Source organism: Patagioenas fasciata, chromosome 7 (genome assembly GCF_037038585.1).
Source record: "Patagioenas fasciata isolate bPatFas1 chromosome 7, bPatFas1.hap1, whole genome shotgun sequence".
NCBI lineage: Eukaryota > Metazoa > Chordata > Aves > Columbiformes > Columbidae > Patagioenas > Patagioenas fasciata.
Genome location: NC_092526.1, coordinates 38,994,958 through 39,008,378, shown reverse-complemented (window position 1 = coordinate 39,008,378; position 13,421 = coordinate 38,994,958). Strand labels below are relative to the sequence as shown.

General features: G+C 38.0%; 2 protein-coding genes across 4 annotated transcripts in view; both read left to right on the top strand.

The window, feature by feature from the left end:
* PGAP1 (post-GPI attachment to proteins inositol deacylase 1) overlaps positions 1–9,406 on the top strand; it is a 36,648-nt gene extending 27,242 nt beyond the window's left edge. For all 3 annotated transcript variants that reach the window (XM_065841138.2, XM_071811482.1, XM_065841141.2), the window contains one exon: positions 307–9,406. In XM_065841138.2, the coding sequence (XP_065697210.1) occupies positions 307–445 (139 nt within the window). In that variant the 3' untranslated portion in view covers positions 446–9,406. The remainder of the gene's footprint in view (positions 1–306) is intronic.
* Positions 9,407–10,776: 1,370 nt separating this feature from the next.
* On the top strand, positions 10,777–12,095 carry C7H2orf66 (chromosome 7 C2orf66 homolog). The gene is made up of 2 exons (XM_065841544.2): positions 10,777–11,013; positions 11,900–12,095. Exons 1-2 carry the CDS (start codon positions 10,777–10,779, stop codon positions 12,080–12,082), a joined length of 420 nt encoding a protein of 139 aa, XP_065697616.1. The 3' UTR covers positions 12,083–12,095.
* The last annotated feature ends 1,326 nt before the right edge of the window (positions 12,096–13,421 follow it).

Here is a 13,421-nt window from a genome sequence, read left to right as displayed (position 1 = left end):
CTTTATCCTCTTGAGCAGTACCTGTTAACTCTGGTCTAAACCCTTCAATCTTTCTTTCCTACAGAGAGCTTATTTCTAATTTAACGTAAGAGTATTTTAAAATGACATTTTATTCGCCTTTTTAAATAATTGCTCTTCCTCATGCACCAGTTGTTGTTGCCTGTTACACCTATTTGTTCTGTTTTAAAAATGAACAAATCCTTGAAATCTATAAAATGCTTTTCAAAAGAAAGCGATGTATGGTATTTGTGCAACTTCTGCATGTGTGGCTACAAAAATGGCAATCTTTTGTTTCTGTTCTTACAGTAAACTACTGAAGATCATTGCCAAAGTTCCACTCCCTTTGTCTGTTGCAATGGTGGCCTTTGGACGACTGCATTTATACAAAGTACCCCACTTTGTCACCTTTTCTCTTCTTCTACATATGCTGTGTTGTATTGTGTAACCGTCCATATTACATAGGAAGAAAGGTGCGGTCTAGAAATTTATCTCTGGAGATGGGGCAGATTTCAACAAGAAATGCCCAGAAGTAACATCCACGGAAGTTTACATTATGTGGGAAACCGGACAGAACTGTGAATACTTCGTGAAAAATTCATGGTTCTGTCTGTGTTGCTTAGCAAACTTTTCATGGTGTTTATTTCCTGCCTCTGAAAATTAAGTGAATTAACCCTGTGTGTGTGTAAGCACATAAACCATATTAGTGTAACACCTCATTACTCTGCCTTGTAGACACTTTGATATTTCACTGTACTCCTGTGTTGAAACAGACTTTTTAAAACTCACTGTGCCATACAGTGCATATGTTCTGAACTTGTATCTCTTGCAGGTCTAAATGATGCTGGTTAAAACTCGATACATTTCAAGCACACTGTGACTATCACAAAAACTACACAGCCAAGTAGACTTTTAATCATTTTATGCTACATTTAAAAGCTGCCACAGTTGTGTCTGGGCAAATTAGAATGTACTGCTTATATAGAACTGTTATTTTTATCAAATCGTTTGTTCAATCAGTGCAACTTGAACATTTGTGAGATTATTGAAAGTCTTACACATTTTACTTTTTGTGAGAGTGAGAAAACAATATTCTGTGTAGCTTTCTATTCAGGAAGGATACCAGCAGATTCATAAACAATTTGCTGTAATGTTGTTTTAAAACATTGCCAGTTTTCTCTGGAATTTTGTAAATTCTGAAATTACTCTTTGTCCATATGGAGAAGGTAGCAAATGCTGGGGTATGGTGTGAGTTTCCATTGCAGTTGCTGTACCGCACTGTTTCGAAATAGACACGGCAGGGCTTTTTTTCTCTATTGTAAATGGAGAATCTACTGTCTCCTAATAAAAGTCAATACGTGAAATGAATATGGAATAGTTCCAACACTGTAAATTCCTGCCCTGCGTACAGTGCTAACTTCCTCACATGGACAAAGTCTTAGTAATAGTGGGAAATACTGACCATAATTATTAGTTCTGTACAAAGTATGATTTTAGTGCCTAGATGCTACAATGACTGCCATTTATAATAAAGCCTAAAATAACTATGTGTGAGGAATTCTGGCCCCTGGGTGTGTTTTTTACCAACAGAAGGAACCTCTGTAGCCATTAGGTTAAAATGATATATTGATTCTGTGTAGAGATGAGTCGACAAATTGCTTCTGTGTTAGCTGTCGCCACTCTGTCTGAGATACTTGTTATCTTCATGTGGAAATACTAGACCAGCTCAAGCATCTTCTACAAATAATAAGAGGAAATCTGCTACCCACAGTCAATCAAGTATATCCTTGATATAGTAGTAGAGCCAGCCTGACCCATTAATTACATCCTATCTCATTAATCTTGCCTAAAGTGCCTCAGTTAAGTCGAGTGTGTTGTTAGGGCCAATTTATTTGAGCTGGCTGGAAAGACTTAATTCGCATAGTGACTCTCCAAAGTGAAAGAGAAATGTGAAGTAAGCACTTGTTTTGTCTGCTTACATAAGTTAGCAGTTCAAGCTCTCAATAAGTCATTAAAACTGTTCAACTGAGTTAGATTGTTGTAGTTAACAAAACCATGGTCACTGTTATCAGTAACCTATGTGCTGGTATTCTGGTCTTAACCTTTTTGAAAAAAGATTAGATTATATATAGTGTCTGTACATCAGAAAAGTTATATGTATAGATGATACCTTGATGCTCTCTAACCAAATGTATGCGATGATGTATGTATATAAGATAATTTGTGTGTCTAAATATACGTATAGCTACATCCACCAGTTTAACCTAGAAGTTGCTGTTCAAACAGGGAAGAATAGTTTTTCTGCTTTTAAATGGCCGCGAATGGAAGAGGGTGGCAGAACTGCATTGAGGCTGGTAAAGGCTGGCTGTGAAATGTGCAGGGTCTGATTTCTGGGGAAGATCATTTTCCGTGGCCTTCGTGGTCCTTTTGGCTTCCTGCTGTGTTTTACTGCTGATTGTGTTTTGCTATCTTAAGAGGTTCTTTATGCATGAATCCATTTGTTGAAGTCAGTGGTGGAATAAAATAAGCAAAATAAGGAGAGCAAGCAGTCTCTGCATGTAGTAGCTTTGATGGCTTCCAAGATCTGTCACAGTGTGAAAAGTACTGCATTACGGCAGTGTAGAATAACACAACTCATTTCCATTTAATGATGGAAACACCAGAGGTAATGTAGGCCCACTGATGAATGAGGTGGGTACCCTGCTGACAGAAGCTACAGATAAGGCAGAGTTACTGAATGCCTTCTTTGTCTCTGTCTAGAGAGACAGAGGAAGGCCAATGGTACCTGGGGTGGATTATAAGGGGGGTGGTCAGTAGGTCAGAGAGGTTCTCCTGCCCCTCTACTCTGGCCTGGGGAGACCACACCTGGAATATTGTGTCCAGTTGTGGCCCCTCAGTTCCAGAAGGACAGGGAACTGCTGGAGAGAGTCCAGCGCAGCCACCAAGATGCTGAAGGGAGTGGAGCATCTCCCGTGTGAGGAAAGGCTGAGGGAGCTGGGGCTCTGGAGCTGGAGAAGAGGAGACTGAGGGGGGACTCATTCATGGGGATCGATATGGAAAAGGGGAGTGTCAGGAGGATGGAGCCAGGCTCTTCTCGGTGACAACCAGTGACAGGACAAGGGGCAATGGGTTCAAACTGGAACACAGGAGGTTCCACTTCAACTTGAGAAGAAACTTCTTCCTGGCGAGGGTGTCAGAGCCTGGCCCAGGCTGCCCAGGGAGGTTGTGGAGTCTCCTTCTCTGCAGACATTCAAACCCGCCTGGACACCTTCCTGTGGAACCTCATCTGGGTGTTCCTGCTCCATGGGGGGATTGCACTGGATGAGCTTTCCAGGGCCCTTCCAACCCCTGACATTCTGGGATTCTGTGATACTTTTAAAGCTGGGAATTGTGTTGATAGTTATCACTCTTCATGAAATAGGTTACAGAATCTTGCGTAGGTTCCTACCTGTTTTTCAGGTTGGAGCTGGGAATAGATAGGATCCAGAGTCATGAGGTCCCAGATGACAGAATTTATCACATCTCCTTCAATGCTCCCGTTTTCATAGATGATTTCCCTTGGTTGAGGGAAGGAGGGGAATTCTGACCGCTGCTTTGGGTCTATATGCACGCTCTGTTATCTGGGGACAGGATTAGGACCAGTTCAGGGGACAATTCATCTCATTCTAAGAGAGGATCAATGATCCTACTTGCCATTCTGAAAAGGACAAGAATTTATAACAGACTAAAATGGTTTTTCAGGTAAAATGACAGTGATTGTTTGTCATTACTTTTGGAGGGGAGGCTTCTGTTATGCAAGTTTCTAGTTCTGCCACTGTTCACAATTATCTCAGCAGAAACGAAGGGTAACCCACTATAAAGACTTTCGAGTGTATGAGAAAGTGTAAATATTACTGAAATATCCTTTATTATGAGTAGGCTGCGTTTATGAAACACCTTTTGGCAAATACAATGTTTCCTGACACTTTTAACTACATTAAAATTCCAGTTTATTTTTCAAGTTTTAGATTATCTAGAATGTGTGGGAGAAGATAGACACAAATTAACTTATAATGGATTAGGCCTCGCTCTATAAGGGAGGATTTCTATTAACATGAAGACTGAAATTCTGTTCTTTTTCAGTTGAAGTATTAATTTTGCAGCAGCACTGTTCTTCATCCATGTGGATGTTTACCATGTTTATATGGAGATTATACCGTGTAATCAAACATTTAGGTTGAGATTAAGCCATCATTTTTTGGCTTGTACCTCAAGATGCATTCAAAATAAGAACTATTTATGTGGCTCTTTTCTAATATTTCTATAAGCTATCAGACACAGAATTAAAAAACAAGCAGGGTAAGAACTTAGAGTACCAAATATCACTAATTTTAGGTACAGTTTATATGTAGAGCAGATCCTTTCTTGGTTTAGTGAGAAGCTTTGAGTAACATCTCCATACCCTGAATTGCTTTTTAAGTCTATAAAATTTTGTGGTTGATGTGATCAAACGTGTTCCTCAGTCTCACCACACTGCGGTTGTTGTAGCTACATCTGTAGTGAACCGTTCATAAATGGTCTATATTCTGTATTTGTCTGGTAAGGAAAAACTGTTACCTCTAAACTAGAATTGCCTTGAAACTGAACAAACAAATGTTGTCCAAAGGTGGCATTTTCAGTTTTCATTTAACAGATGGTTGTGGTACGTTGTGTTTCAGCATCCTTTTAAAAGGGGGGGATTGTTTTTTGGGCTTTGGTTGGGTTTTTTTATTGCTTGTTTTGTTTCAGAAAAATTGCAGTAACTGGAATTTAAGTTAATATTATTTCTAATATTTAGAGTTCAGCTCTGATGTTGTTTTTTGGTGAACAGATACCTGTAGCAATTCATTCCACAATATTAATCTTCTACGTTTTAAAACAAGTAACACAACCCTAAACAGTATAGTAATAATATGTTGCAGAAGAAATAGAAACCGCCTATGTGTGTGAGTTATCCATCCATCCATCCATCTATCCATCCATCTATCCATCCATCTATCCATCCATCTATCCATCCATCTATCCATCCATCTATCCATCCATCTATCCATCCATCTATCCATCCATCTATCCATCCATCTATCCATCCATCTATCCATCCATCTATCCATCCATCTATCCATCCATCTATCCATCCATCTATCCATCCATCTATCCATCCATCTATCCATCCATCTATCCATCCATCTATCCATCCATCTATCCATCCATCTATCCATCCATCTATCCCAGCTATAACGTAATTGGACTACCTTTAAAATCACTGTTTAAAAAGACAAAGTAAAATGTATTGATACTTTGAAGCAAACCAAAACCAAACAGCGTTGCTGCATAGGTTGGTATTTGATATGAAGTCTGATTTTCCATGTGTTTGCCAGTAACGAGGTTATGACCTTGTAAGTTTTTCTGAAACCTGATATATCTGCTTCTAAGCTCCGACAGGACAGAATTAAGTCCATTATGTGCTTGTGAATATAGGTCAGCGTTTGAGAAACTTTCATTTGATGGCGTTTATTTTGGTACAGTGATGAGTGTGTTTAGACTTTTGTCTTATTTATACTGAGAAAAAACCAGCCATTTATAGACCCTCAGTACACTCTTGAGTTATTGAAAGTGTTATTGGAAGCAGTTATAGTGTCTGTACAATAATTGTGCTGCTGTTTTAAGTCACTAAGCTACTAGAAAACTGGTAACTGTAAAGCAGACTCAACTCTTAATGCTTCCTTTCCATTTCGTGGTGAATGTTACTCACTTAATTTACAGCTTTGACTTTTTATATTTGTTTTTCTGGGAGATAATCAAGCTAGCTTTTTTAATTACTTAAAATCATCTACAGTACAATGCTAAAACTTCCCTCACTATTCCTTTAGGAGAGATGTGCTTCTGTCACCAAAACTACACGTTGCTCTCATGCACCTCTGGAAATGTGTGCCAGTGAGGGACACTTGAAAACAAATCCATTTTTATGTTAAAGTGAAATAGTTTTTCTACCTTTTTCTTAGAGTCAGAACTTTAAGCTGTTATTCATAATAGAATCCTTAAAATCTCAAAAAGTTTCTTTGAAAACCTTTTACAAATGCTGTATTTTCTGATGTATATTCTTATTTATGGAAGAATGTATTCAGAGCTTTTAAACAGCTAATTTATCTTAAAGCTGAAGTAAAATATATAGATTTCGTTTTGTTAACAAACATTACTGCTCTTAAAAATAAATGTTAAGCATTTAAGGAGGGCTCTCTAGCTCTTGAGCACATCTGCCCAGCGCCTCAATTTTTCAGGTATTTAAGCATGTAACTGCCTCAAATACGTGCTTATTGCCTTGTAGGATTTGTGTCACTTGGAGTATGAGAACAGTATTTGAGACCGCAACACCTCACAACTGAAATATTTAACAGGTGTCTACAAGTAGTCGATGTGACATATATAATGAGAGTGCCAGGCCAAAACTGAAATGGGAAATTCCTCACTGTGACTTTAAACTTGTATCTTTCTAGAGAAAAAAACATGCTGTGCCTTAAAGCAGTAGATGAATACGCTCTAACTGTAGCCTGCGGACTCCTGTAGCCTTATATTGGACTTCTGAAGCTGACCAAAAATATTTGTGTGAATCATACTGAAACTTGGAGAAAACACTTGTAAACAATTCTTTTGACCCCCTTTTACTGTACTTACGGAAATCAAGATTTATTACAAGTACAGTATATTTGTGGTTTGGAATCACACCAATTCCAAAGTCAGAAAGCTTTAGCTGACCTTAATTTCTGAAGTCTATCTATTGGGACACAAATAAAGATAAGGAAGGAAAACTAGTCTTACTATTGTATTTGAGCCATTGAGTATCAATATCTACGGCAGTGTGAGAAGAACACTACAAGTTGCTGGGGTGGGGTTGTTGGTTGTTGTAAAGCTCCAGGAGTTTTGAATAAGTAAGTTCACTTTTTAGGAAAAGTGTTCATATATAAAACCCTGAAATGTTTGGTTTTTTTGGGGGGGGGTGAGAGGGTGGAAAGGTTTTTATATTCTGTTCTTCTCAGTTCATTAAAGAAAACCAGAAACAGTCAAGATCTTAAAATTTTGTTGTGATAGAGCAGAAGGATTTCTTATGTATATTTTTTAATATGAAGAGCTCAGTAAAAGGCACCACTGGCTTTCCTTATGTGTCTCTGTAAGATTCTTTTTATGTTTTGAACAAAACTCACCGAATTCTGACTTCCCCGTTCCCGCCCCAGTATTGGCTCTATGTAACACTCCATCTTGAATAAAGAAGACATCTCAAAACTTATAGTTGGACTGTGTGTAGTTAATTACACACATGAAATTGCTGCATGTCAGGATCAAATTTATTAACGTTCTCTAGAGAACTGACTTGTATGTGGCTGCTGCAGTGCTGCAGATGCTGCGGAACAACAGGTAACAGACAGTTCTTGTGTCTTCCCTGCTCCTTCCTTCTGTGTGTTCATTTAGGGCTTTTAAAGCTCTCATTCCGGTCACCTCATTTTCTCTTCTTTCCCTTGTGATGATGTGGTTTCAGTAATCCTGGCCATTCTTGATTTCCCAGCTACAGGAATATTCTAGTATTAAAATCATGGAGAGGGCAGAACTTTAAGACCTTTGTATATGATTAGTCTAGAAAAATTGTGTAACCTAGGCCTAGTGACTTGGTTCTTTACTTACCTTTTAATTGTTCTTCCAAGCACAAAGACAGAATAATGTTGGCCAAAACACCTGTTCTGGGTACTTGGAGGAGAGGGAGGGTGCTGTTGTTTGGTCAGTGTTAAAAGGACTTAAAACTTTGAAGAACACATGTAATTTTTTGAAAACTCTTATGTTTTTAACTCCTCCTCTGGTTTCAGTTCTTATATAGCTGGTGTAATTTCGTGATGTAGCTGCAACTAAAGAGTTACAGGTTTTTAGAGACATTGATAGGGTCTCATCTAGAAATGCTGGAATCATGCTAGAATAAATTATTGTGCATATTAAAATGTTTATAACTAAAGTCTCAGATACAGATCATGCAATGCGTGCTAAGCTTTGGCAAAGTCCTTCTCTTGTGAGACACAGAGCAAGCCTTGGAGAATGGGTATTGTCTTCAACGAATGTTGAAATTGCTAGTAACTGAAATCTCAGAATCCTTTAAAAATGCTTTAGATACTGGTACTTTTTTGTTGCAGCTGAGGGCAACTTGAGTGGGTGCTAGTCTGGGATGTTCATATTTTATTTGATGTTTCCCTGTCTGCAATGTATGCTTCACATGTTTTTATTTGTCTTTACCCAAGTGTGGTTGACGTAGGAGTACACTGTATAGCATATGCTCTGCTAAATAAAAACACCCCTGTGCATTTTTGTACGGTGTTCTAGCATGGTTGTGTTAGTACAAATGGTTGTAATTCACAAAAAGTGCCGCTTACCAGTCATAGTGGGTAGATTGCTGTGAATGTTACGTGTACCGCTGTTGTATAAATACGTTCATGAGTGTCGTGATCAACGTTTGCCTTTGGTCTTCGCTCAGGTACTCGTGTGGAGCAGTTTGGTGCTTTTCCTTCTAACTTGTAATATGTAGGAATTTAAGCAGAAAATAAAATCAGTGAAAAAAAGGATTGTGGTTAGAGCGGTACTTTAACTAACAGACACTTTTTTGACACCTCAAGGAGAATACAGTAAAGATAATACCTGATGAAGCTTGTCTCAGTATCTTAACTTATGCACCTGTTACACCTGCCTTGCAATCACATGGAAAATGTTTGGTGAGTAATACAGTTTATATAGAGCATCGTATGTGTACAACTTATTCTCAGCTAAACCATTTGGTTTCAAACTTGCCTTTTGTTCTAGAGCAAGATTTTTACCTTTTTGAAGTTAACCTGCCTGAAAACCGAACAGGCAATGCTGAGAGTGTTTTCAGCTTCAGTGCAGTTTAATTCAGACGTACGTGAATATTCCTCACTGTGCCAGAAAGGCTGTGTAATTAGTATAGCCACTTTCAAAAGGCTTGCTTTACTGAAGATATGTCTGTACGTGTAATTTGTCAGAAAACCTAGTGCTTAAATTTGGCTGCATTAAAAGGCGTGTGGCTTGGAAAGCATTTGTTCAACTAGCTACTGGTCTCAAAGGTGGATGCAATTTTGTTCAATCAGTGTAACTATACTATTTTAATGTGAATGTCTTCCCCTTATATTTGACTTTCACTGGAGGAAAGAGCTATAATGGAACGATCTGTTTGGTTTTGATTTTGTTTTTTAAACAAACACCCCCTCCACCCGAAAAAAAAACCACAATAAAATGAGCACTAAGTTTAAACAGACTTCTAGCTCGAACACTTCTAGCTCAGAAAGCAACAATACAAGTTTGTAGGGATTTTTTTTTAAGACAGCTGAGATAAAATATGTGCTAATTGAATGTCTTGCATATCTGCCTAAATGTCTACAGTAATAAAACTCCTTTCAAATTTACAGATGACTTTGGTGTGTTTTACTGGTGAATATATTGGGTATCCCCCATTTTTATCTTTCTAAATAAGTCAGGTGAATAAAAGAATTGGGGTGTGTGTCGGAAGATTTAAAGTCTCAGGTGAGGAATAAACATCTATAATCTGGAGTGAGATAATGGCACAAAATCTTTAGTATTAGCATGTGCACTTAGAGATATATTTTACAGGATACTAACTAAATATCATCCAAATAGTGGAGACAAGAGTGTAATGAAATTCTCAGCAAATATTTGAGGTGCTTTGAGCTGAAGAATACTATGAAATAAGAGCAAGGTAAATGAGCATAGTCCTCCTGCAGCTCTTGTCTTAGTTTCTAGTCTGACAGGAGGATATTGACTGCTGATAAAATCGGGGTAGGAAAGCAACGCTTCCATTAAAATGTTATGATTTTGGATATTGAAACAGACCTTACTTTTCTCTCTCCAGCATCATAAAATGATGCCTATCTCACTTGAAAACTATTCAACCGGCTGTAATTATCTGTTAGTCACCATTCTAGAGATATGGCTAATCACTTTTAATTAAAAGTAATGTTTTGATACAGCTGTCCTTTCTCTGCTGGGAATTGTTTTAAACTTCGTACGTGCTCACCACCAACCTTCTGCACCAGGGCTTAGGGAGGAGGATTTTGCGCTGCGCTGTTCGATAGCAACAGGTCTTAAGAGTATTAAGGATGAAATTCTCAAGAGTCTTTATGTCATGGATGGAAATGGAATCATTACTGTATTTTTGAGCTCCTGCTGACGTCATTGACACCCACCTACAGTCCACTAGAAATATAAGTGCAGAGATCAGTTTGTTCGCAGATTGCAAGGAGACCAACCAAGACGGGGCAAGCCAGAGCCAAATTCACTGGTAAGCTTTATGTTAAAGAACGTGAAAGGGAGATAAAGAACGTGAAAGGGAGATTGATTTTTTTTTTTTTTTTTTTTTTTTTCTTTTCATAGAATCAAGTTGTGAAATTGGTCTCGGGCTGTATTATTATTTCACTTATATATGTGCTACACTTTCATTTCGTGCAGTTTTAAAAATTGAGCTGTCTGGATCTCAAGCCATACTTCTGCATTCTCCATGGAGCATACAAAGATCTGATGCTGTAACTCATCAGCCAATGCAAATGGCTGTACCTAGTAACAAATGTAAATATTGTGTGCTAAATGTCATACTAGTCCCTTTCAAAAAGAGAACCCAGTGTCTGAAATAGCATTAGTAGTAGAAAAAAATCAAGAATTGATAGCACATGAATATAGGCAGATTTTCCTTGCCATGGATACATGATTTTCAGCACTCTGCTGGATTTTTATGCTTTTTTTGTTATCAGTGACAGCTCTGGAGGACTTAAGGAGTGTGGTTCGTTGTCCTTCTTACAGCTACAGTTCATCTCCAGCATGTGGAAAGTGCTGCTCCTGGGGCTATATACAGTTTTGGCCGTGAGAGGGTTGGCAAAGGGCGCTCCGTTCCAACCAGAAGAAAAATGGAAACCTCTAGATAACCCGAGAAACAGAGAGCTGGTAAGGAATGGTTTTTGTTTTCCGTCATGAGAATTTTTCTCTTCTAAATTTAAAGGTAAAAGGGGCCCATTAAATGCAGCGTTGGCGAGTACACACTTCAAATAGTCAATAACCACAACTGGATGAGCATTCCTCAGTCAAGATGTGCTCCTTCACTGGAGAGACATTCTTGGTGTGCATTAGCGCATAAAACCTCCTTATATCTCCATCCAGCAGCTTTAGTTTTTAAAAATGTACTTTGATTATACAAGCGCTCTTTTTATGATATAAAAGAGGAATGATGATGATGTTTCTCTCACTTGTGTACTCTGTGGATTCCATCTTGTCTCATCTGCTGGAAGGACAAGTTTGCAGCTGACGCATTGTTGGGAATAGTGGCTGAATATCTGAAGTTAATTACAGCTAAGAAAATGTCACTGAGGGAACATTTGCAAGAACTTATGAGGAGTTTGTGATGGAAAAAATAAAATAAATTTCCCACAATTTTTCCTCACTGTTTTAAGAAGCATTAATTTTTACTTTTAAGCAATCTAAGGGGCTCATTCAAATCAATTCTCCCCTCTTATTTACTCTTGGAGTACATTTCTCTAGAGAAATGTGTACCAGAACTGTACTGCTTGCCCTCAGCAAGGGTTTTCCTGTGCCTGGTTTGTAAGCCATGCAGTTTGAATCCTTTGTGGTGCCACGGGGAGCACAGCTGGTCACTAAACCGGTGGCCTTTGGACACCACGTAAGGTGTACAAGCCATGGACGGAGTAGACATGTCTGAATGATATTGCCTATATTGTACCAGTTAATGATAAAAACAGAGGATTTCATCCCACAGAGGAACAAGTGTGTCAGTAGAAGTAAGTGATCTCTGTTTTCACATGTGAAATATGTTCAGTTTTTCAGAACGCTCCAGGCTTATTTTTCGGGCAGGGGTCTTGATCTCACAAAGTTCCCAGCTACTTTCACTATGAACGATGAAGGACCAAGGCCTGTCATGTTCTACTCAGATCCTATTGCTTCTGCATTTGCAGATTACGAAGAAAGGAGAAATTCTTTTCCAAATTCTTTCAAAGGCTGAAAGATGCTGCTGACCCAGGTAAAAGAGGATGTTGCACATGACCAAGTGAAATATTTAGATTCAAGTGATTCTCATTTATGCCTGAAGTATAAAACCAACTTCTTTTTCACAGGAAATTAAAAACGTAGCACTTGCCTCAAGTTGCTTTAAAATTGTTGAAGCAGAGATTTATAATGTATTTACTGTTTTGGTAAAATAACACGTGGTGCTTGTGCAGACCTATAGAGATGGTGCTTTTTAATTTTCTTTTTCTCTCTTTTTTTTTCATGTGAAGGATTCTGAAAATGTACAGATAAGAGAGAATGCAGGTTTTATTTAAATAATTGATATCAGTAAAATTATAAATTGAGACCAATGGTTTCATGTAGTATACGTATATTAAGGAAGTTAATTTAGATTTAAGATACTGCACTAACACCACATACCTTACCTTTTACATCTTTGAGCATTCATGCTGTTTTCCTTGTGCCAGCCACTAAAATGGAAGGTTGAATAAAATTAGTGCAAACTTATTCACATCTCTCTATAAATATGAAATAAGATTGAAGTGGGTCAAGATTGCATTATTAATAAATCCATCCGCAGTTTATAGCAGGTACTTCTGAGCTATCTTATCTATGCATAACCATACTCTGTAACAAATAAATCCTTTCATATCTCATTTTTTGAGTCAGTGAACACTGGGAGTTCTGAGAAAAGGTCTATAGTTGCTTTCTCCGATTTTACAAACAGGTGAAGAGCTCAGTAAGATTTGAATCTAAGAATGTTGGTGATTTACCCAGTACCTTAGAGATTTATTTCGAATCAATATTCAGCTTAGTATTTGTGTATATGTGCCCTCCTCTGGTTGCTTAAGCACATCTGAGTTACAGAATGCTGAGTAAACGGTGGATCCTACAGAATTCAGGAGGATCATGATGGTTCTCTTCAGCATTTAAGCTGTTTTCCGAAACATCGAAACATTTCTGTATTTGTCTCGCATCCTTTTTTTCTTTTCTCTTTTTTTCAGGCATTAACTTCTGAACTTCACGTGAAGCGGTAACCTTCATAGCAAAATATTACTGCTTTGACTTTTTAACTGTTACCAAACAATTTAGCCTTTTCCTCACTATCACGGTTTTTACATACGGGATCTGATGTTGTGCTGTAATTGGCACACTCGCTGTCTGTTGACAAATAATGTGATGTTTGGCTGCTGCTGTTTGCTCAGAATTGTGTTCGTTTAAATGCCAATAAAGGAGGAGTGCAATGGAGCGCTTCTAACTACTGCTAAGTGTCTTTGTTCAAAATGGTAAATAAATTTTACCTTTCAGTTTATTGGAGCTAGACTTCATATACT

What these genes read in the sequence shown, in the direction of transcription:
- C7H2orf66 (XM_065841544.2), top strand. Translation starts at nt 10,777, where the DNA reads ATGATTTTCAGCACTCTGCTGGATTTTTATGCTTTTTTTGTTATCAGT. An exon ending in ACCCGAGAAACAGAGAGCTG is followed by an intron (nt 11,014 to 11,899) that starts GTAAGGAATGGT and finishes AAATATGTTCAG; the next exon opens with TTTTTCAGAACGCTCCAGGC.